Source organism: Leptosomus discolor, chromosome 1 (assembly GCF_034619465.1).
Source record: "Leptosomus discolor isolate bLepDis1 chromosome 1, bLepDis1.hap2, whole genome shotgun sequence".
Lineage (NCBI taxonomy): Eukaryota > Metazoa > Chordata > Aves > Leptosomiformes > Leptosomidae > Leptosomus > Leptosomus discolor.
In genome coordinates, this window is record NC_141391.1 from 98,129,735 (window position 1) to 98,149,853 (window position 20,119).

The 20,119-nt window shown below is 49.6% G+C and overlaps 1 protein-coding gene across 1 annotated transcript in view; it reads left to right on the forward strand.

The window, feature by feature from the left end:
• The first annotated feature begins 257 nt into the window (after positions 1-257).
• Positions 258-20,119, forward strand: part of LOC104351143 (cystathionine beta-synthase) — a 28,396-nt gene continuing 8,534 nt past the window's right edge. The window contains exons 1-12 of the mRNA XM_086482186.1: positions 258-269; positions 1,987-2,141; positions 5,954-6,060; positions 8,575-8,709; positions 10,168-10,247; positions 11,484-11,615; positions 12,968-13,037; positions 14,323-14,414; positions 15,550-15,675; positions 16,712-16,796; positions 18,426-18,531; positions 19,060-19,131. Coding sequence (XP_086338312.1) covers positions 258-269; positions 1,987-2,141; positions 5,954-6,060; positions 8,575-8,709; positions 10,168-10,247; positions 11,484-11,615; positions 12,968-13,037; positions 14,323-14,414; positions 15,550-15,675; positions 16,712-16,796; positions 18,426-18,531; positions 19,060-19,131 — 1,172 coding nt within the window. The remainder of the gene's footprint in view (positions 270-1,986; positions 2,142-5,953; positions 6,061-8,574; positions 8,710-10,167; positions 10,248-11,483; positions 11,616-12,967; positions 13,038-14,322; positions 14,415-15,549; positions 15,676-16,711; positions 16,797-18,425; positions 18,532-19,059; positions 19,132-20,119) is intronic.

Sequence of the window (20,119 nt, forward strand, 5' to 3'; positions counted from 1 at the left end):
TAGCACCTCTGGCTGAGAAGGAGGCTTGGCTGCATGCTGTGGGCTGTTTCAGCCCTCTGCTATGGCTAGAATAACAGTGTGGTGTACTTCTGTGTTTCAGGGACAGCTCAACACACAGGTAGCGAACCACAGCCCCATCCTGCTGACCAGTGGGGAAACCACCGGGAAAGCACGGCGCGAACATCAGGTAGTCCCGACACGCTGCTTCAGCGGAGCTCCCTCCAAGTGGGTGAAGCAAGCAAGCAAGCAGCAGGAGGATGGCAGAAACGGTAATTAAGGCTGCTGCTGGGCTCACGTGTCAAGCCACAAATTAATTAGATAATCAGGACCCAGCCATAGCAGCGTGCTGTCCCCTTGGCTGGCCGTTATGTGTCAGCTGGGCTTCGCAGGCACTGCAGGCAGCCTGGGTGTCAAGGAGGGGCAGAGAGGTGGCTCTATGGCCTCAGATGGTGCTCCGAGACATGTTGTCCTTCACTATCTGTGATGCACATGTTGGCTCCAGCATCCTCCTGTCGGCTGCCTGAAATCCTTCCCTGGGGCAGTAGCTAGAGTGGATTTCCCACATCCCCTCCCCTCCACGTGGCAGCAAGCGTGGTCCTTCTGCAAGTGATCCTCTGCGTTTAGAAAGGAGATACTTGTTCTTTGTGTCACTGGTTTGGTTCTATCAAATTTCAAAATTACATCTTTGTTCTCAGTCTGAAGTTAAATGTTGAAGGAAGGTCCAACACCATACACTTGAGAATTTCTACTACTGTAACATTAACGAGAGCATTGCACTTGCTTTAATTGCACCACAGTAGTGTAGAAAGATAGGGCAGACTATGGTACAACAAGCAGGTTAATGCCAACTTCCATCATCAATCGAAGTAAGGTACAAGTCTCCAACTGCGACCCTACTGGGTTGCAACCTCCCTTTATTCAACAAAGGCTGAATCAGGGCAAATTAATTCTGTGAACAAGACAGAAAAGAAACTTCCAATTACCAGAATCATGTGTCTTTTCTCCGTGTGGCTGGTTTAGCACAAAAGAGTGACTGATGAATTACAAAGGGTCGCACCAGAGTCACATCAAAACTCCGTGTAACCCTCGTTTCTGCTATTGGTCAGCTGCAGATGCTGAGAATACTCTATAAAATCAGACCCCTCCTTTTGTCTCTATACGTACTAGCAAAACAGAGGAGCCAGCACAGCAAACTGACATGACTGAGCAACTAATGAACTCAACCTTCGCAAACTTGTTTAACCCTTTTCTGGTCTCACTTTACCTGCTCTGCTTCTCTAGTTGTTTCTGATAATTTCATTTTGCCTTATTATTTGATGCTGAGAAAAAAAAAAAAATTCTCTGTCACCTTCTCCAGATCCTCCAGGATTTACAGCCTGCTCTCACCGCCAGCCACCTGTCTCATTTCCAGTCTGATGAATCCTCATCCATTTAAGCTGTTTTACTGTGGAACTTGCTCAGTGCCCCTGAGCACCTTTGCCACCCTTCCCTGACATTTTGTTTCTACTGATTCTCTTTTTTCACTTTTAACACACTTGGTTGCCAGAGTAGAGGTGTCCTCTGGCCCTTTGAGGACCACTACCACCATACAAGTATTCTCAATTTTTTTCTGGATAGACTTATCTGCAGTTTCTTCACTGCTAGGGCGATGAAGTAATTCATTCTTGACCGAATAATTAAATACAGAACACCAAATTTTCTAGTACACGGGATGCTTCAATGTACTTTAGAGTAGCAGAAGATTTACTGGAGATGGTGGCCAGATGACAGTTTACCACATACGTGATCTAGTATACCACGCCGAAAGAGCAATTTATGCATCTGTAGAACTGGGTTATTGAAATGCTGGTAGGGATGCTCCACGCAGGCTGGCCACCCTGCTTTCACATCCAAATGTAATTTCTTGCCTTCCAAAATTATTACCCAGGTGTCTGGCTGCCCACTTTTCCTCCCAGGTGACTGTGGGTCTCTACTTCCACAACACAGGAGCTGACCGAGGAGTGCCTGCTCACGAACGGCAGTTGCCTGGGAAGTCAGGAAAGCAAAGCTGACAGCCCATGGGTTCTTCCTGATTTGCCCAGTAAGTGCACATGGACAGCTGCAACGCCTGCCACCAAGTCTCCACACTCCTGTGTGCCCTTGTAAGTAATTCTTTCATGCTGATTATTCCAAAGTGCAGGCAGCTCAGTATCTTTTTCTGAAGACAAGTTGTTACATCAGGATGGTCATGATCAGAAGCCAGTAGTGTGACAGTATTTTAATGATGGTTTATTTTCCAGAAGGCAAAACCCACCTACTATCTCCTCTCCACAAAGAGCTTTCTCACTCCCTTTAGCCTTGCATAAAAACGTGGCTGGCTCGAGACTCAGCTCTGTTTTCCAGCACTCATTTGAAAGCATCTGCTAGTTTGGTGCATCTTATTTTAGAAGAATCAAGAACTTATTTCAGAGGTAGTTTCAGCCAGGGACTTGTACGCTTCTGCAAAGTGGACTCAGTGATGTCTGGTGTTGTACAGCAGAAGTGAAGGCGTTCCTGACTGCTAGATGCTCGAGGAGATGCAGTAATGGCTCTCCTGGTTGGAGTGTAATGCATGCAATACACCCCAAAGCTGCTGCACCCATCCTGTTGTACAACACAGTCATTAATAGCCAGGCAGTCCTCAGTTGAAGGGCTGCAGCTGGCTGCCCTGCAGCTGGCTGCCCTGGCTCATTCAAACAGTCTGAAGCTGTGCATAAGAAGATTTCAAAGCACTAGCAATGTCTTTACCGATGGCTGAGAGACCTTCATGAAAACAGGCTTTTAAATAAGCAGAAAGTGGCCCACACAGAGGTTGCCCACTCTGCATAAGCAACCCAAGAGCACAGTGCAAAGCAAAGTGATTGCCGTGAACGGTTCTTGTCCTCACAGCAGCGGGTTTCCTCCCAGAGTGAGGTAAGCTTGCAAAAGTGCCCAGACTAAACTCGATGAAAGGTGCTTTTATGGCCTGGCAAACCAGACCCAGACAAGCTATTAAAGATAAGGCTGTCCCGTAAATGTCAGGGGAACTGCGGACACATCCCTGGCTGTGCCAATGATGTAAAACATGAATTCATCTCCAGCATGTGAGGAACTGGAGCCCATGGGAGGTGCAGCACTGCTCTGTGTGGGATGCCTGCCAGCTGGGAGCTGGCTGGGGGAGCTTCATACCAGCATGCCAGGCGGGACATGACCAGAGCACAGCCAGCAGCATGTGCGACGCCAAGAACAGCCTCTCTGGGTCTGGCCCATGAAGGCATGAGGAGTGGGCTCCACAGCTCCAGAGCTGACCCAAAAAATGTGCATACAGACACTCACCCCGTGCAATCCCTGCAGCTAGTGCCTGAGGATAGGCTCAGCTCTTTTCAGTCAGACTGGTTGGGTTTTTTTTTTCTCAGTTATGGTGCTGAGCAGCATAACATTCTCGGTTTTTAGCAACTTAGTATCAGGGAGCCACAGGGCAGCAAGGCCGGGCTGGTGCCAGGGTCCCATCCCATTCCCCCAGCCAGGATTTGGGCAGCTAGAGGTGGGCACTGGGGCAGCCCCAGCCCTGGGCATCGGGCACCTCCCTGGGGATGGGATCTGGCTGAACGGGGCCCATGCAGCGTCGCTGGGGCAGGGACTGAAACATAGTCCACTGCAGAGCAGTGAAGAAAATTCACTGGGCAATGCCACATCGTTTCTTTTGCTTTGCAGCAGTGCATGGAGAGGGTTGTTTGGTATCTCTACTCTGGGTAAACCGCAGATGGAAGCCAATGTAGCAAAAATCTCTGGACTTTCTGAGATTCCCAGGTGAAACCTGGTTGAGTTTCGGGGGTAGAAGAAGAGGATGAGGGCAGAGGGAGAAGACATGATGGGATTTTAATTAAGAATATTAATTATTTAAATTCTTCCAAAGATACAGAGGTAGACTAATTCTGATATCCTTTGAGCCAATTCTGAGCCACTATAACCTCAGCATGAATCACTTTGTTTGCCAGGACTGGTTTTCCCCCAGGCATCTTGTGGAATAACATGCCAGAAGCAAAAGCAGGAATCTTGGAGAAAAAAATGTCCTTTCCCACTGTGATCCTGAAATGATACCAGCAGTTTCAAGACTCGAGTGTCCCCAACACATCTTTAGGAGCACCAGAGACATTCGCCACAGATCCTTGTATCCCCATAGACTTGCTGCCTTCAGGCCCACACACAGAGCTTATACAGCTGGGGAAGGAAGCTGACCATGCTACTACTATTTTTGTAGTAAAATATGGTAGTTATTAGGAAAGGAATTTGATAGGAACTGCAGAGAATTTGCCCCATAGTAAGAGAAAAAGGCTATTGTTTTTAGGGGACGGTAGCTAGAGGCATTGCAAAAGAGTAGTCCGGTTTCTGGTTCCAACTTTTGCCCTCCTGGCAAGGCTCGACCTGGAATGCAAGGCAGCCCAGGTTGCTTTCCCCTTCCCCATCCCCTCACCAGATCCCACAGCACCTTGCTGTGCCGCATCATGCCTTGCTGGGATTCAAAGGGCACGGTAGCATCTCATTTACTAGCTGAAGGTAAATAAATTTCTTCTCCTGAGCTGACTTCCTGCAATCTAGATGTGTAACGTAATATGCGAGTCACCATCTTGAAAGATGGGCTCTAGTTAAACACTGCCTGAAGGAGCTGGAGTCTCCTGGTACCATGGCTTAGCCCCACTGATATTCCTGAGCATTTTGGTGGCTTTTAGAGCAGATGGAAAATGGCTTCAGCTGTGGGGGAAGCTCATTTATTGAGTTATTGCCTCACATTTACCAGCACTGAATAGAGGTTGCGATGTGCATGGTAGCTCTTTCCATGGAGGGAGAGGTAACAGCAAAGCTGACTCCTTTTGATAGTAAAGACCTGCACTAAACCACTACCCCTGTACTTTTGCAAAGCAAGAAGTGTTTATATCACGCTTGCAAAACCTGGAGGGAAGGGTGTGTGTCTAAGTAAATCAGTATGCCATCCCTTCACCATATGGACTTTCTGTCAGCAGACAGCCGTGATAGCAGACAAGGATAACTTGGGTTCAAGGTTCAAAGGATGATAGTAGGTGAGAGCTGTGCAAAGGAGAGCTGAGCAGCGAGGGAGTGGGGCTTTGTCAACCCACTCAGAGGGATCATGCTGGCTGTCAACCAGGAGCAATACATTTGTGGCCCCAATAAACACAGTCCTTGTCAACCTTTTCCCTCTGTCTTTTAAAAAGTTCAAGGACACAAGTGCCCTGGCTGCGTGGCAAGATGCATTTAGTTGTGCATAGGGCAAAGAAGTCTTTTTCATTCTGGTTGCAATTGCTGTGACATGGTTCTTGGCTTCTGCCAGAGTCTGACAGAGACTAGCAAAACTGGGAGGCTGGATTGCACTGATCCAAGAGCTCAGTTTAATTATTTGCAAAAAAAGCCTCTGGAGTCCTCTGTGGCTTGGGCCTTTCTGGTGGCTTGGGGCCATCCTTGCAAGTCCAGGAGTCCTGTCCAGGCAAGAAACTGCGGCCCAGAGATGGCTGGAAATGAGAAAAGCACAGGTTGTGCTGGGTAGGACAGAGGAAAGAGGAGGAGGCTTGTGTGTGTTGTGCATGGCCTTCTGGCTTTCTCAGCCACTACATAAAATGCCGAGGCTTATCAGCTCTTCTCACTTCACTTAGTTATAGGCCTGGCCTAGGGCCTTGCAGAACAAGACCTTTCCAAACAGCGCTGGAAATTATTTACTTTATTTTTTATGCAAAATAATCAATAACTCATTGTAAGAGTGATGGAAAACCATAACTTGCTCCTGTTGCCATTGTCAATGGAGACTTTTTCTCCTGGAGTTGGGGTGTCTTTCAGTGGCCTTGCCAAAGTTGCTGAAACCTCGCTCATATTTTATCTAAGTTCATGTTGCATAACAGTTGCTTTGGTTTGACGCATTTCTTTTTTTTTTCCTGCATTATTTCAGGCCAGAAGAAACAAAGATCTTGCCCAACATCCTGAAGAAAATTGGCTGCACGCCAATGGTTCGAGTCAACAAGATTGGGAAGTCCTATGGGCTCAAGTGTGAGCTCTGTGAGTGTCCCTTTTCCACCAGGTTTTTCTGTGCCATGAGGTGAGGGTGAGGGGCGGTGCTGGAGGGGGGGTTCAGAAGAGGCTCTGTGGAGAGAAAGCACAGATGGGGAGGGCCAGATGTGGCACGTGTTGGGTATTCCCACTTATTACATTACACTGCAGTCATTTGTCAGACCAAACAGGATGGTTTCAAACTGGTTTCCTCCACTAGGGAGGCATCTCTCCTACCAAATAACTGCAGCGTAAACTCAGAGCAGAACTGGGCTGAATTTGGGGATGGGTGGATGACATCATGGCAATGGGAAGAAATGCTGCAGCACCCAGGGCAGCACGCAGCACGCACAGGAGAGACTGGCAGAGACTTCCCAAAACATGGTGGCTGGGATGGGGCGAAGGGCATGGTAGGACTCTTCCTGCAGCCTGCCTGGGAAGAGGGAGCAGCTCGGGCTGCGGGGAACAGACACCAGCGTAGCCCCTGGCTGCCAGGCAGACCTCCCACACAGGAGGGACTCTGCTCTGCCCTGGCGTTGTCTCCACCAGGTCAGCTGGAGCTGGGCCAGGTGCTGTCTGCTGCATCCGTGTCCTGGGGGCAGCAATAGCTTCCCTTGGGGACCTTCCCAAAATGCAGTCCTGGGCAGAGCAGCAGCATCTGCAGACAGCTGGGTTTATCAGATACACGCGTGCCAGGCCCTGGTGCTAAAAGCCAGGCCATGACACTGGCTGCGGGGCCAGGTTTTCCAGCAGGACCCAAGTCCTCCCCTGAGGGGATGTTAACTGTAGCGCTGATGTTATCTCATGTAAGGGTTGGTTTTAGCCCAGTGCCCTACAGTCAGAAGGATGATAAGATTAGACTGTCTCTGTGCATATGGACTTTTCAGTCCCCTTTCCTATTACATTTAACCCTACTAATTAATTTCAGCCAAACTGGGCAGAAAGACAGATGTCTTACAAGGCAGCAAGATTCATGAATGTCACATAGCTGGGTAAGGAGGAGAGGCTTGATGAGTGCTCACGGTCAATAAAAAGGCATGGCGGGACCTTGTGGTCCTGTTTGGCAGCTGGGAATCCGCACAGCAGCCAACCTCCGCTGGGCACATGGCCACATGAAACATGCCGTGCTCTTCAACCAGATGCCTTCTCAGGATCTGGGATCCTTGAGCCCCTAACCCTGCAACCTCTATGTTACACCACCTCTCACTTCCCAGAATGAGACCTCAGGGGATGGTAGGGGACCGTGGAACAGAGATGGTGGAAGCAGAACGACAGGTCTGCAATGTCAGGCCCACGTCTGAAGCAGTCTGTCTCTTGGAGGTTGTCTTGCTGGCGCCTTGGGGCATGGGAGGATTTGGTGCAAACAGCGGTGGGCAAGCCAGGGAGACCCTGTTTGCTGGGATGTTGTCTCCCTCCCCTGGTGCAGGAGGAGAAGGAGAGCAGGACAGGCAAAGCAGTTGCAGGGCCCTCTCTGAGCTGCAGGTCAGCACAAAGCCTCTTACCAAGCAAATACATGAATGCTCGCAGCACTGTTGCATCACGGAAGCAGTTACAGTTGGATGTGATCACCTTGTAATCTCTGTGCCTCCAGGGATCTCTGTGTAGCTAGAGTTTTGGCACTTTGCATTATAAAATGTAATGATGAGCACAACATGGGGTTTTTTCCCCATTCTGGCTGCTCAGTTTTCAGGTGGTTTTCTCAGCCTCAAATAGCTGTCTCTGCTAGGATTAAGTGAGTGACATCCTGAAAGTACCCATTTCTCCTTGTGGTCCATAAGAAAGAGCTCAGTACCATCAGTTCGGATGTAGATGCTCATCAAAACCTTGGTAAGAAGAGTCCTGCCCTGAGCATTAGCAATGTGGAGGGCCTGATTAGGACTTGAGGTGTGCCTTGCAGTTTGAGCATGCCTTGGAAAGTCACTGTTACTTGTTTTTTCAGTAGCTCAGTGAATTAATGATAATTTTGGCTGACACTTGAAAGTGCTCTTTCTATTGTTTTTTTTCCTTTATGGCACCCCGTTCAGGACTATAGATCAACACTACAGAAGCGGACCTTTTTTGATACCTATTAATAACTGTTATACCCCAGCAAAGACTGTGAGACCTTACTGCTAACCCTGACAGTATCTCTTCTCAGTGTATCTTGCTCAGAGAAATGTCCTCAAGGCAGAGCAGCAAGGTGTATTGCACCAGTGTGAGACTTTCCCCACCTAGCAATCCCTGTATGTGCAGTTGATTTTAAACCCATCGTGAACTTACCAGGCCTGCCCGTTGCCTTCAGGATGCTGCAGGTAGACGAATCATGGGGGCAAGATGGAATATGGGCAGGTAGGCTGATAGGTAAGCCCATGGCAAGCTACAGCACCCTGTAAGCAGATGGTGGCTGTGCTCCCCTGAGCAAAGGACCATCCCGCAGAGGAGGAATGGGTGTCCTCAGATGACTGCAGCAAGGGCTGGGGGCGCAAGGAACTGGTGCTCCTAGCTGCAGCTTATCCCTGACAGAGCCTCCCCTTTCATTTCCAGTGGTAAAATGTGAGTACTTCAATGCGGGGGGCAGTGTGAAGGACCGCATCAGCCTGAGGATGGTGGAAGATGCAGAGAGAGCTGGGATTATAAAGCCAGGAGACACGCTGATTGAACCCACTTCAGGAAACACAGGTGAGAACGGCAGGGATGCTCCCTCTGCCTGGGTACTGGGCAAGGTGGCATTTCTTAGGGGTTGCAGGAGGGGCAGGGATTCCAGGAGCTCTTGCACTGGCGACACAAGGTTAACTTGAAGGCCCACGACTCTGGCTTCATCCTCCCCTTGGCTCCCCTCCCAATGGCCATGGGCATCCTGGGGTGCCAAGGTGCTTCATTACTGAAATTCCCAAGGGTCTGTGAGGGTCCCATGCCTGCACAGGTGTGCCCACCAGGTTACCTTGCAGCAAGGCAAACAGCCTTGGGAGCTGGAGGAGTCAGGGCAACCCTGAGTGTTTTCAGGCTGGAAACCTCTTGAATATTCTGAGGTTCCCAGAGGAAGTTTCCCTGATGGGCTGGAAGATAAACCATCTATTTGTTTTCCTTGTCACTGTCATTCTGCTCAGGCATTAGACTATGGTGGGATACAAGGTGAGGGGGCACGATAGAGAAGCATCCCTGCTATTCTGCAGCCTGCACAAGACCATTGGTGCAAGTTTCCATGGCCCTTTGCTGCTCCCTGCAACGGTGTGCCCACTGTGTCAGGGACATGTGTGTGCATAGTGTGCTTTCCTGAGAGAAGGCACAGTGGAGGCTGTTGAGGTGCTCTGGACACAGTTGGGGCCGTGTCCCTCGATGTGCCCCCTACCTCCCCCTCACTAGCCATGCAAAACAGGGCTTGTCTCTAGGAATTTTACTCCTTACTGGCCCATTTGCTGCAGGCTCCCCAGAGCCAGCCCCCCTCCCTTTTCCCCAGACAACCCTCGGATGGGGGGGGGGGGGGCGGGGGGCAAGGGGTCCTGTGTGCCCCCAGCACTGTTTTCCAGCCAGCTGCGCTGGCTCCCTGCCCACCTGGGGCAGTCAGGGCAGCACCATGCTCCCTGCAGCTGCCCCCAGCACCCTTTCACAGGGACATGCTGCTCCAGCATCGCCTTCCCCCCTAGCTGGGGAGCAGCTGGCTCCATCCATCACCCGCAGTGAAATTGGAGCAGAGGTCCCCTTCGCCTGCTTGCCACGGGGTGAAATGTGCAGCTTCATGTGTGTGTCCCCACTCGCAACTGGGAGCATTTGAGGGGGAGGGGAAAGCACTCCTGAAGCAAAATCACCTCTCTCCTGTCTTTTGGAACACAAAGGAAGAGGCCTGAGCCTGAGCGCGGGGCAGAAAGCACTCCCCAGCCTTGCCATTCGCTCTGTGCCATGCTAATAGACTCCTGCAAGCAAGAGGGATCCTGCAGCTGGGCTCGCCTGTTAGAACATCCTCCCATGCTCCCTGGCACTCCCAGCACATCCCGAGAGGATGCCTTCACCTGTAGCTCGTTGGTGAACCTTTCTAGGTTTCGTTTGCTGGAGGGAGAGAGGAACATGGGAAGCAACGCGCATCGGTCAGCCTTGCCAGACGCTGTTGTCAACTGATTCCCTTTCCTCCCCACCACCTAGGAATCGGGCTGGCACTGGTAGCTGCACTGAAAGGTTACCGCTGCATCACTGTCTTGCCGGAGAATATGAGCACGGAGAAGGTCAGAGCTCTGTACGGTATTACTCCACAGCTGAGGAACATCTCCTTCCCTGTCTCTCTCTGCCTCTCCCTTTATAGAGACGAAGTCTCCTCTCCTTTAAAGGGTAATGAGCCTTGCTGCACACATTGGCATAGCTTAGTTATTCAGAAGATTTTCTTTTGATGAAAGAAAAGCACACTGCGATGGCGTGGCTGATTATCTAGCATCAGCGGTGCAGCCGGGTCACATGTCAGCCAAACACGGTGCGTGGCTGCAGAGAAATGGAGCGATATCTGCTGTCTGCGAGGGCAAGGGCTGGATGGAGCAGAGGAGAGGCAGGCAGATGCCAGGGCTCGGCTGCTGGTCCTGCTAACTTCCCCTCTGACATCTGACCTATCACTTGGTCTCTTTGTGTCTTTATGGTTTTCTTTGACCTGGAGACACGGTTGCCTGAGCCGCTCTCTTGAGATGGTGGAAGGCAAGTTGCTTGCACAAGAGTTGATGATCAGGTAAAACTGCCATCCTGGAGATGGCACAAATCTCTGCCTTGGGGAGCCAAAAGTCTCACAAAATGCTCAGCTGAACTCATGCCAGTAAAGCCAGACCTGGATCCTGATTTGTCTCAAAAGTGAGACCTTCTCCAAAGTGCCACCCTCATTTCAGCCTAAATCTCGCTTAAGCAGTCTGGATCAGATGCCAGCTCCAGCTGCCATGGGCTTCATCTCCAGGCGCCCTGACATTCACCCACCCTTCTCTTTTAATCCCCTCTCCCCCCTGACAGCCATATGTCCCAGTGGATTAATACCCTAGGGCTGATTTGTAGTTGCTCATTCACCATGCTTGGTGAGTGGAGAGAAGGGACTTGGGGCAAAGAAACCTCCTGCTTGCATGCAGGGGCTCAGACCACAGCACATTGGAGACACTGCTCCCTACCCCAGTTCCCTCTGCTCCTTTCCCCAGGCACCAAGGAGCAGCACAGTGCTATCTACCTCTGCTGTGTCCCCAGCCTGCCCTCCAAGCAGGACAGGGCAGGAGGCAAGGCTTGAATCCATGTGCCATCTTCAGACAGGAGGCCTTGGGTGCCAGGAGGATGTCAGAGATAGTATAATCAAAAAACGGATATTTTATCTCTACGTGCTAAATGTCTCCTGCACGCAAAGCTCCTCTGGCATCTGATGCTGCCATGAGTCCACAGGTTCAGATTACCATCGCTACGTGGGATCAGCTGTGTTACATCTACTCTCTTCCCTCCAAAAGGTCGATATCCTGAAGGCACTGGGGGCTGAAATTGTGAGGACCCCGTGCGCCCGCTTTGATGCCCCAGAGTCTAACATTCGTGTTGCCTGGAAGCTGAAAAGTGAAATCCCAAACTCTCACATCCTGGACCAGGTAAACACTGTTTCTCCACTGACACTCTTTCCAAATACAGTTTATAATGTGAGCTCCAAGCGTGCCTGTGTTTGAGGGCTTCGTTCAAACTGGCAACAGAGGCAGATTTCATCAGTGTTTTATGGCGTTTGAAACTTAATCACTTCTCTGTAAAGCACGGGGTGGCAGAAACAAAATAGGGGACACTTCCAAACCTGTAATACTTCTGCCAAAGCCTGGTGGTGGGCAAGGCTGGGTTTTCTTGCGCAGTTCAAAGACTCCTCAAATTGCTTCAGATTTAAATTTGACCTGCAGAAAATCACTTTTTATGCCTGGCTAGCAGCCTCTGTTCTGCCTCAAGAATAGACCTCATGCTGTAAAGGGCAAACACCAATGATTCATGCCAGCCTCTGATCTGACCCAGCTGCAGGAAGGCATCCCTACAGCGAGCAGGGAGCCCCTATAGTGCATAAAAGTCAGGGAAGCTCCTTCCTTTTAAGAAAAAGGGAGCTCAGTGTCTGAATGCCCTGAAAAGTTCTACAGATATGAACATGGGGCTGCACAGATTTCAGTGCTGTACCTGTGTACCCTGTGGTAAATCCCTCTGTACAGGTAGGACAACTACTCTGACCCACAGTTCCCAGCCACATAACTTGCACTGGCAACCACAACCACAAATACCCCTAAATGACAAAGCAGCTCTCAAAATTATATCTATATCTATATCTATATCTATATCTATATCTATATCTATATCTATATCTATATCTATATCTATATCTATATCTAATCTAATATATATCTATATCTATATCTATATCTGTATCTATATCTCTATATCTCTATATCTATAAGACACTTGAAAGAAGTTTTCTAATATGGCTTTTGAGGAGGGATTTTGTTTATTTGTTTTCTGGGCTTTTTAGGAGTATTGTAGGGCTGTTTTCAACTTCTTCAAGGCAACAGAAAAGGTTAAAATGCTTCTATCTAAGCAATAGCAAAAATGTCAAAATGCTCTCTTCCTTCTGGCAGCTCAGGCTTTAACAAAACCACTAGATCCCACAAAACCTGGCAATGCAGCATATAGGACAGCCACACCATCCTCACATGGAATGGGCACCAAGTGCCAGACAGCGAGTGTTTGTGGGCACATTTAATCTTCCACTGTGGACAAATCCCAAGCGTCCTTGGAAATCTGTCCCAAAGCGACAATACCTGTGACCTGGGATAGCTGGGCTGCTGTCCACCTCTCGCCAGTGAGAGGAGGGGGCAGCTGCATGCTTTGGGTAAAGCTTGTCAGGAGCTATTGCTAGTTTGATATTTGACCTACATTTCACACAGTAACTCATGCTGTTCTCTGTTGAAATAAACAGTATCGAAATCCAAGCAACCCTCTGGCTCATTACGACACTACAGCTGAGGAGATCCTGGAGCAGTGTGAAGGTAACGTCTGCGCTGTTGTTTCTACATGTTGAGGATGTGCAGAGGGCTATAACCCTCTCCGAGAGGCTTATTTTACATCGTTTGTTGACCTAAAATGTCTAGAAACAACCAAAAGGGCCTCTGGAGGTGAAGGCACCCTTAATAATACTGACATGCAGAGTGTAGCAGCTTCTCATAATTCACTCCAGATACACCTGAATCTGCAGGGCTGCCTTGCTATGGCTTCCAGTTTCAAAAACCTGAGGGAGGAGACCAGAAGCTTAACAAATTCAGGCTGTACCCAAGGGGGAAGAACCCGTCTCTTAGTGGCTACAACATCTCTGCGACCTGTCACCTGGGAACACATGATGGCTCAAGAGGCCTCACTAGGGAATATAAATCCATCAGGGCATGGTAGGCTGCATCTGATACAGCACACTCATTTGCAAATCAAAATAGACTGAAACTTCACAGACTAATGACATTTTATGTGATAGCTGGGGGAGGATAAAAGGCTATCCCAGTCCATGTCTGTGCAGATAGAAGTGAAATTTATTACCAAGACTGGGAGCACTGCAAAATGTAAACAGGACTCAAGGGTTTTAACCAGAGAGCAGTTATGATAACAGTAAAGGAGTTGGGTAGCAACAGGAACAAGAGAGTTCCAGCCTTCCCTTTACTACAACATTTAGATTTGCTCCTACTGGCTGCCAGCACTGAATTACAAGTCCCCTTTTCCCAATGCAGTTGCAGCATAACGCTCTGAAGTCCTGACTCTGATTCTGCTCCTACCAGCCTTAAATCAGTATAATCTCACTGACGCCAGTGGGGCTACATCTGACTGACACAGGTGCCAGGGCAGAGCTCGGCCGCCTCTCCACTGTGGATGCTAACACTAGCTGAAAAGTTGTGCCTGTTGTTGATGTGTGCTGCTATTCACGTGCATGCTTTGCTTCAACGCGGTCCTGCTTGAAAGGGCTGGAAGTGCCGAGATACTCCTTCCACCTTAAGCCAGCAGATGCCAAAGACGCAGAAATCATGGAGACCAGTGGGAGATTTGGAGGTCACCTTCAGCCCCCTATGCTGAGCCAGGATCAACCATGGTCAGATCCTGCAAGCTCATCTCAGCTTCTCCACAGGACCACTCTTTGGCCACTGGCATGACCTCTGCCTATCCTTTCCACACATGGGGTTCTAGCAGCTGAGGGACATGGGCTCTGCACCTGTGCAGGGCCCTGAATAAAGGGGAGACCGCGCTGGAGGCCATGCTGAGTCCCTGCAAGCCTCTCTCTTCCTTGACCTGCAGGCAAGGTCCACATGGTGGTGATCGGGTCTGGGACAGGAGGCACCGTCACTGGTGTTGCCAGGAAGCTGAAGGAGAAGTGCCCAGAGTGCAAGGTAAGCTGGGAGGCAAGGCTGCCTGTGGGGAGCCATGGGCCTCCTGGGTTTTCCTGCCTGTGCTTTTGATCAAGCCTAACCCTATGGCTAGCAGCTGTTGTCTCCACCTATTTGTTTTTTCACAGTGAGCTTGGCTTCTGTGGAAGCAATTGGGTGTTACACTTAGCTTGACCTAGATCCCTCTGAGTACCTTAGAAGTCAAAGGCTCCACAGCCCCATAACTAATTCCACCCTGCATGGTGCCCTGCCCTTTGGAGGACACTGTCAGATGTCCGCTGCTGAAGTGGCTGGCCCAGCTGAGAGCATTTCTGCTCCTGTTTAACCCGCCTGCTGCAAGATTCTCTTCTGGCAGCTCGGCGTGGGGTGCAGACTGTGCAAGTGCTTCTCATCTGCCATTGCAAAAGCCTCCTTGCTTCATGGTTGACACCAGTCATAGATGCTCATTCTGCAGAGCTTGTGCTTCAAGGCAGACTGGAGGCTTGACAGTTACTGCCTCTCCAGGATAGCCCGTGTGTGAGCAATCCATGACCCACCAGAGGCAAACTGAGGTGGTATGGACCCAGCCACTGGAGGATCTGGGCATGAGATTACCTCACTGACTGCTTGAAACTGTGTGTGGAGCAGCGTCACCATCCCTTCTTAAGCCGTGTGCTGAGGGAGGCATCCTCAGCCCAGGTGTAAAGCTATAAGCAATAAAGGAGGTGCCACTGTCAGCCAGCACGACAAGATCCAGAAAGGATGCCTGTAGCCATGGGCTTCCACAGGTTTGAGCTAGCTGGCTGGCTTTGTGCTGGAGCAGATTAAGGAACACTCACACTCTCCTAAGGGTTGAGCTTTGGAAGTAGCAGGCTCTGCCAAAGGGGTGATGACAAATACCTTGTGAGTGATAACACTTTAAGCAACTAGTTGCTTCTGCAGCAGCTGAACACTGCCTAGGATCTATTTAAAAAGCCAGTGGGAAACAGTACTCTTTTATCCTGGAAGCTCTCCATACTGCCAGAGGATAGGAATATTAATGAATATCATGGGAAGGAAAATGTTGCTGATAAGGGCGTGGGTAATTTTTCCTTTGAGCTGTGTGTTTGACTATTTCTGAACTCCCTTTGTGGTTTAACAAAACTTCCTTCCCTCGAAGATCATTGGCGTAGATCCCGATGGCTCCATCGTCGCTCTGCCCAGTGAGATGAACACGACGAACACCACAACCATCGAAGTGGAGGGCATTGGGCATGACTTTATCCCTACTGTCCTTGACAGATCAGTAAGTCGCCATGTGACGAGAGGCCTGTCTGATCTTTGGGTTTGCATCCAGCGTACTCCCAAGTTCAGAGGCAGCCAGCTCTGGCACCTGGCTGTAGCCCAGCCCTAAGGCTACTCGTGTACCTTCCCAGTGCAGAACAAGCTGTTGTAGAGGGACTGGGACCCCAGCACTAAAGCATCTCTCTGAGTAAATCTGACTATAACTGACCTATAAGGAGAAGGCAAATACAGGGGCAAATGAGGAATATGCCACAGTACCAGCCTCCTCAGCTCAGCCTCACCAATGTTCATAGCATGCCTCTTTCACTACAATCGCACAGAAGAGGTCAGCGCTGAGGCTGCTCTTCATCATGCTAGCGTTTCCTGAGCCTTCACTATTGCAGGCACCACACGCACACAGCAAAAACCTTGCACCGCTTATGGGCTGAAGGGCAAGTTCCAAGCCATGTAAGACAACAGATCATGAACCTCGTACCATTTCCTATCAAGTTTCTTCTCAGTGTATCAGTTGCCACCAGGCACAGAGCTTTAAAGCCTTAGTTCTAGCTGCCTGTGTTCCCCTGGCCTCATTCTTAGAAAGGTCCCCCACAGCCTCAGACCCCAGATTCCTTCTGCTTCCAGATGTTGTGTTAACTACATCTTTGCTGTCAGCACATGGCTTTAAGCTGTGACCTGTAATAACCCAAAACTCTTTTTGTAGTTGGATCTGATTTTGCCTGGCAAAACCTTGACCATTATTGTAGCCTAGCCTGGGACATCATGTACACCACTCCCTCTTCCACATCCTGACTCTGGACCTGTCAGATGTCCCTAAATCTCCAAGGAAAGGGTGCCAGCTGGAAAGGCTAGAGTGGGTGCCTGCAAGGACGCACTCTCCGGACCAAGGATGCCCTGACAAATGTGTTTGCTTTCAACAAGTGTGGACAGCATCTCAAAGCTGGCAGGTGTTGTAGGCATCGGCAACATGGCATGCCTCAGGGGGTCGCGAGAGCCTGAAATAACACTGCCAAGACCCAACCTTCTTGTTTTCTTTTCAGGTGGTTGATCAGTGGTATAAATGCAACGACAGAGACTCATTCCTCATGTCTCGCAGGCTGATCAGAGAGGAGGGATTACTGTGCGGTAAGCACCAAGAAAACAGTTCTTTCTCTTAACAAACTTTCTGAGCCTCATCCTTTTGGGACCAAAGTTCTTCAGGGTAGGTGGTCTCAGCATTTTGTGTCAGTTAGATTAACAGGACTGAATGGCTGAACCCAGAGGTGGTGTGTAGGTCACTGTAGACTTCAGAGGTGTGGGAGTGAGTCCGTGGTCTGGGATCTGACTCATCGGCCACAATAATTATAGAAGCAATAACTCTCCTCTTACTGGGGCACTTTTGCACATGGAACTGGATCTTCAAGCCTAACTCTGTGTGGCGTAGTGTTACAGGGGCTGAAGGGAGGATTAATGGGACTCCAAGCAGGACAGGTGGGCTAAAACCGTTGCTCTGCTAACAACTCTGTGAGGCTGTACTCTGTGTCGTTGAACAGTTGCCACACTAGAGGTGCCAGGTTTGGACCAGAAAAGTCTGGAAGTAAAGAAAGTGTAAGATGTTCTTACTGAGTATTTCTGCCTGTGCCAACAAGCTGTAAGTGATCCCACCAGCTTTCTAAAATGAACAGGAGCCCTCAGACAACCCTGCCTGCACCCTAAAAGCCTCTACACAGTGTGTAGAGGTGTTTTTTCAGCCTCCCCTGCCACTGAGCAGATAGCTATAGGTTTGCATCCAAGACCAGACAATATGTAAACTTGTAGTTACAGCTGATAAAAGTCCTGAGCGCTCATATCCAGGGAGTTTTGAAAAAGATCAGGCCATTTGTGACGAAATGCTTAAATGTTGATTTAACCTAGCAGCGCAGAGCCACTGTGTTTCAACAGAAACCACTTGCTGAACTCAACTATAATTTGTGAATAGCTTCATGTTCCCTGAACTGCATTTTTCAGGGCCTTTCCTCATTTGTTTGAAAAATGTGACCCAGTGCTAATTAACCTGCTGTAAAATACGTGCAGACTTGAATGCAGTGTGTAATTGGCACACAGATAGTGGAATGTTTTTGACTTCCAGTACGTGAACTACCGGTGGAAGAATTGCCTCTGTAAAGCAGGTACCTGTTTTCCCTACGTGCAGCAAACCACATGCGTGCACACAGACACAGGGTGCGTTTAAGTCTTCCCATCAGGTTGGCCTGGTATTCCAAGCATGAATGTAATGTTTATGGGTTTTTCAGTCTTTACAATGCATTTAAAGCCGATCTTTGCCAAATATGTCAGACAGAAACTCTAGATTTGGCATGGTCTTCTGCTCACCCAAAGGAAGGGTGAGGCATGGGCAGCAGTGGTATGAATGTCCCCATATTGAATGCTCAGCCCTTGGCCTGCCCACAGAGTCACCACAAGAAGAGGTTCATGAAGTTCATAAGGTGACTGTTATGTTGCCTCAGAAGCCCATCGCCAGGAGTGACCATATGAACATGTCCTTTCAGTCCCTACCGCTTCCTGATCCCAAAGCCTACAACGCTGTGGGGCTGATTGTCCTCCCACTCCCAGCATCTTGAGCTGTCCCGGTGTACAAGGTGCCACATCTGCTACACTTTGCTTGGGTGCCTCTGTGCCGTTAGCTGGGGCAGCGCTGTGCTCCGCGCACCGGCGCTGTGCCCCTGCACCCTGGGCAGTCCCAACGCCTGTGTCTCTCTCTTCTTGGTACCCACCCAGGTGGCAGCTCGGGCAGTGCCATGTCCGTTGCTGTCCGGGCTGCCAAGGACCTGAAGGAAGGTCAGCGCTGCGTCGTCATCCTGCCTGACTCCGTCAGGAACTACATGTGAGTTTCTCACTTCCTTGCCTGCTTGCCAGCGGCAGGGCGGGTGCTCCCATAGCCTTCTCCCTCACTCCCTGCCAAGCCCAGGTGGTGTGGGTTGCTGGAGAACCACCCCAATAACTCTGATAGCATGGCACCTGGAGTGGGTCCAGAGCTAGGAGTCTCCTGCGAGCAGCTCACAGGAAAAAAAATAAATAAACAGCAGGGAGGACTCTACCATGGCAAGCACCAGGGGCTGGGTGTTGGGACACTTGAGTTTTATTTCCTCTTGTCACTGACCTACTGCACGGAGCAGGAATCAGTCAAGCTACAGTTTTTGAACTTGCATGCCTAAAGTTAGGAAGTCAAATAGCTGACGTGTTTCTAAGAGTTACTGAGCACCTGCAGCTCCCATTGACCTTAAAAGGGGCTAAAAGCAGCCAACTGCAAAAATCATGGGAGCCCTGAGGCAGTGCTGCAGTCTACTGCATGAAACAAAGCACGACTTCTTCTAGAAGGCTCACAGACTCACTCTTTGTTGGTGATTTCTAGGTCCAAATTTTTGAATGATAAGTGGATGATAAAAAATGGTTTCCTAAATGACGTCCAGGAGCACAAGCCTTGGTAAGACAACTTCCATCGTTATAAACTGTGCTAAGGGAGTCAGCTTTCTGAGTCTGGGAATTATTATCTTCAAAGGAAAGTGTTATCTTTTAGTATTCAGAAAAAACACAGTTAAGTCCAGATCGTTCTGCGGAGGCCGTAATGTCATCTGCTCTCTTTTGAGTGGTTAGATATCCCAGTTCTCCAATCAAAGTCTATAAAGGAGCCATTTCTGTCCCGAAGTTGCCAATCTGCTCCCGCGTGGCAGTCATTGTCCAGCCCACCTAAACCCTGCTGAGCAGAATGGCTGTGGTAGACATCTAGCTCCCCTCAAAACCTCCTCTCTCTACTCCACAGCTGATGTTCATAACAACATTGGGCTGGCGGAGAGATGGGTCCCTCCTGTAGCAAGCAGGCTTTCAAGCAGCTCTGGAGGTCTTTTCAGGCAGAGAACAGTAAATTTTCACCTTCCAGAGCTGCAGGCCAGAAAAGATGACCAACTCATCTGTCTCTTGGACTCCATGGAGAAAGAGTACCCTCAAGGCAGGGAATCACAGACAAACTGCTGATGCCAGATGGTTGTTTAGAAATTGCCTAGTCTCACTTTAAAGACAGCAGGTATTATTGATGTCATCTGCTCCTTTGGGTTACTACAACCAAAGGTTATTGCAAAATATTTCCTGAAAAATTAATACATTTCCAAGGCCTCTTGTGCCTGGTTAGAATTGCTCTTGGCCCTTCCAGCCTCCAGCATTGCCCTGCCTTCCTGCAAGGATAAAGGGCTGAGATGACTTGGGAGTTACCTGTGGTCCCCAGCAAACAAGCATATCTTGTCCCTCATAAGTCACACAAGCACCTCTGCCAGGCTCTCTCCTGGAGGAGCTGCAAATGCTGCATTTTGAGAACCAAGATTGCAAACTAAAGAAGTAAAACTGGTAGGAGTCCCCACTCACAAGCTTGAAGTGAAGCCCTCAGTATCTTCCTTGGATTCAGGACAGCTCAGTGCCTT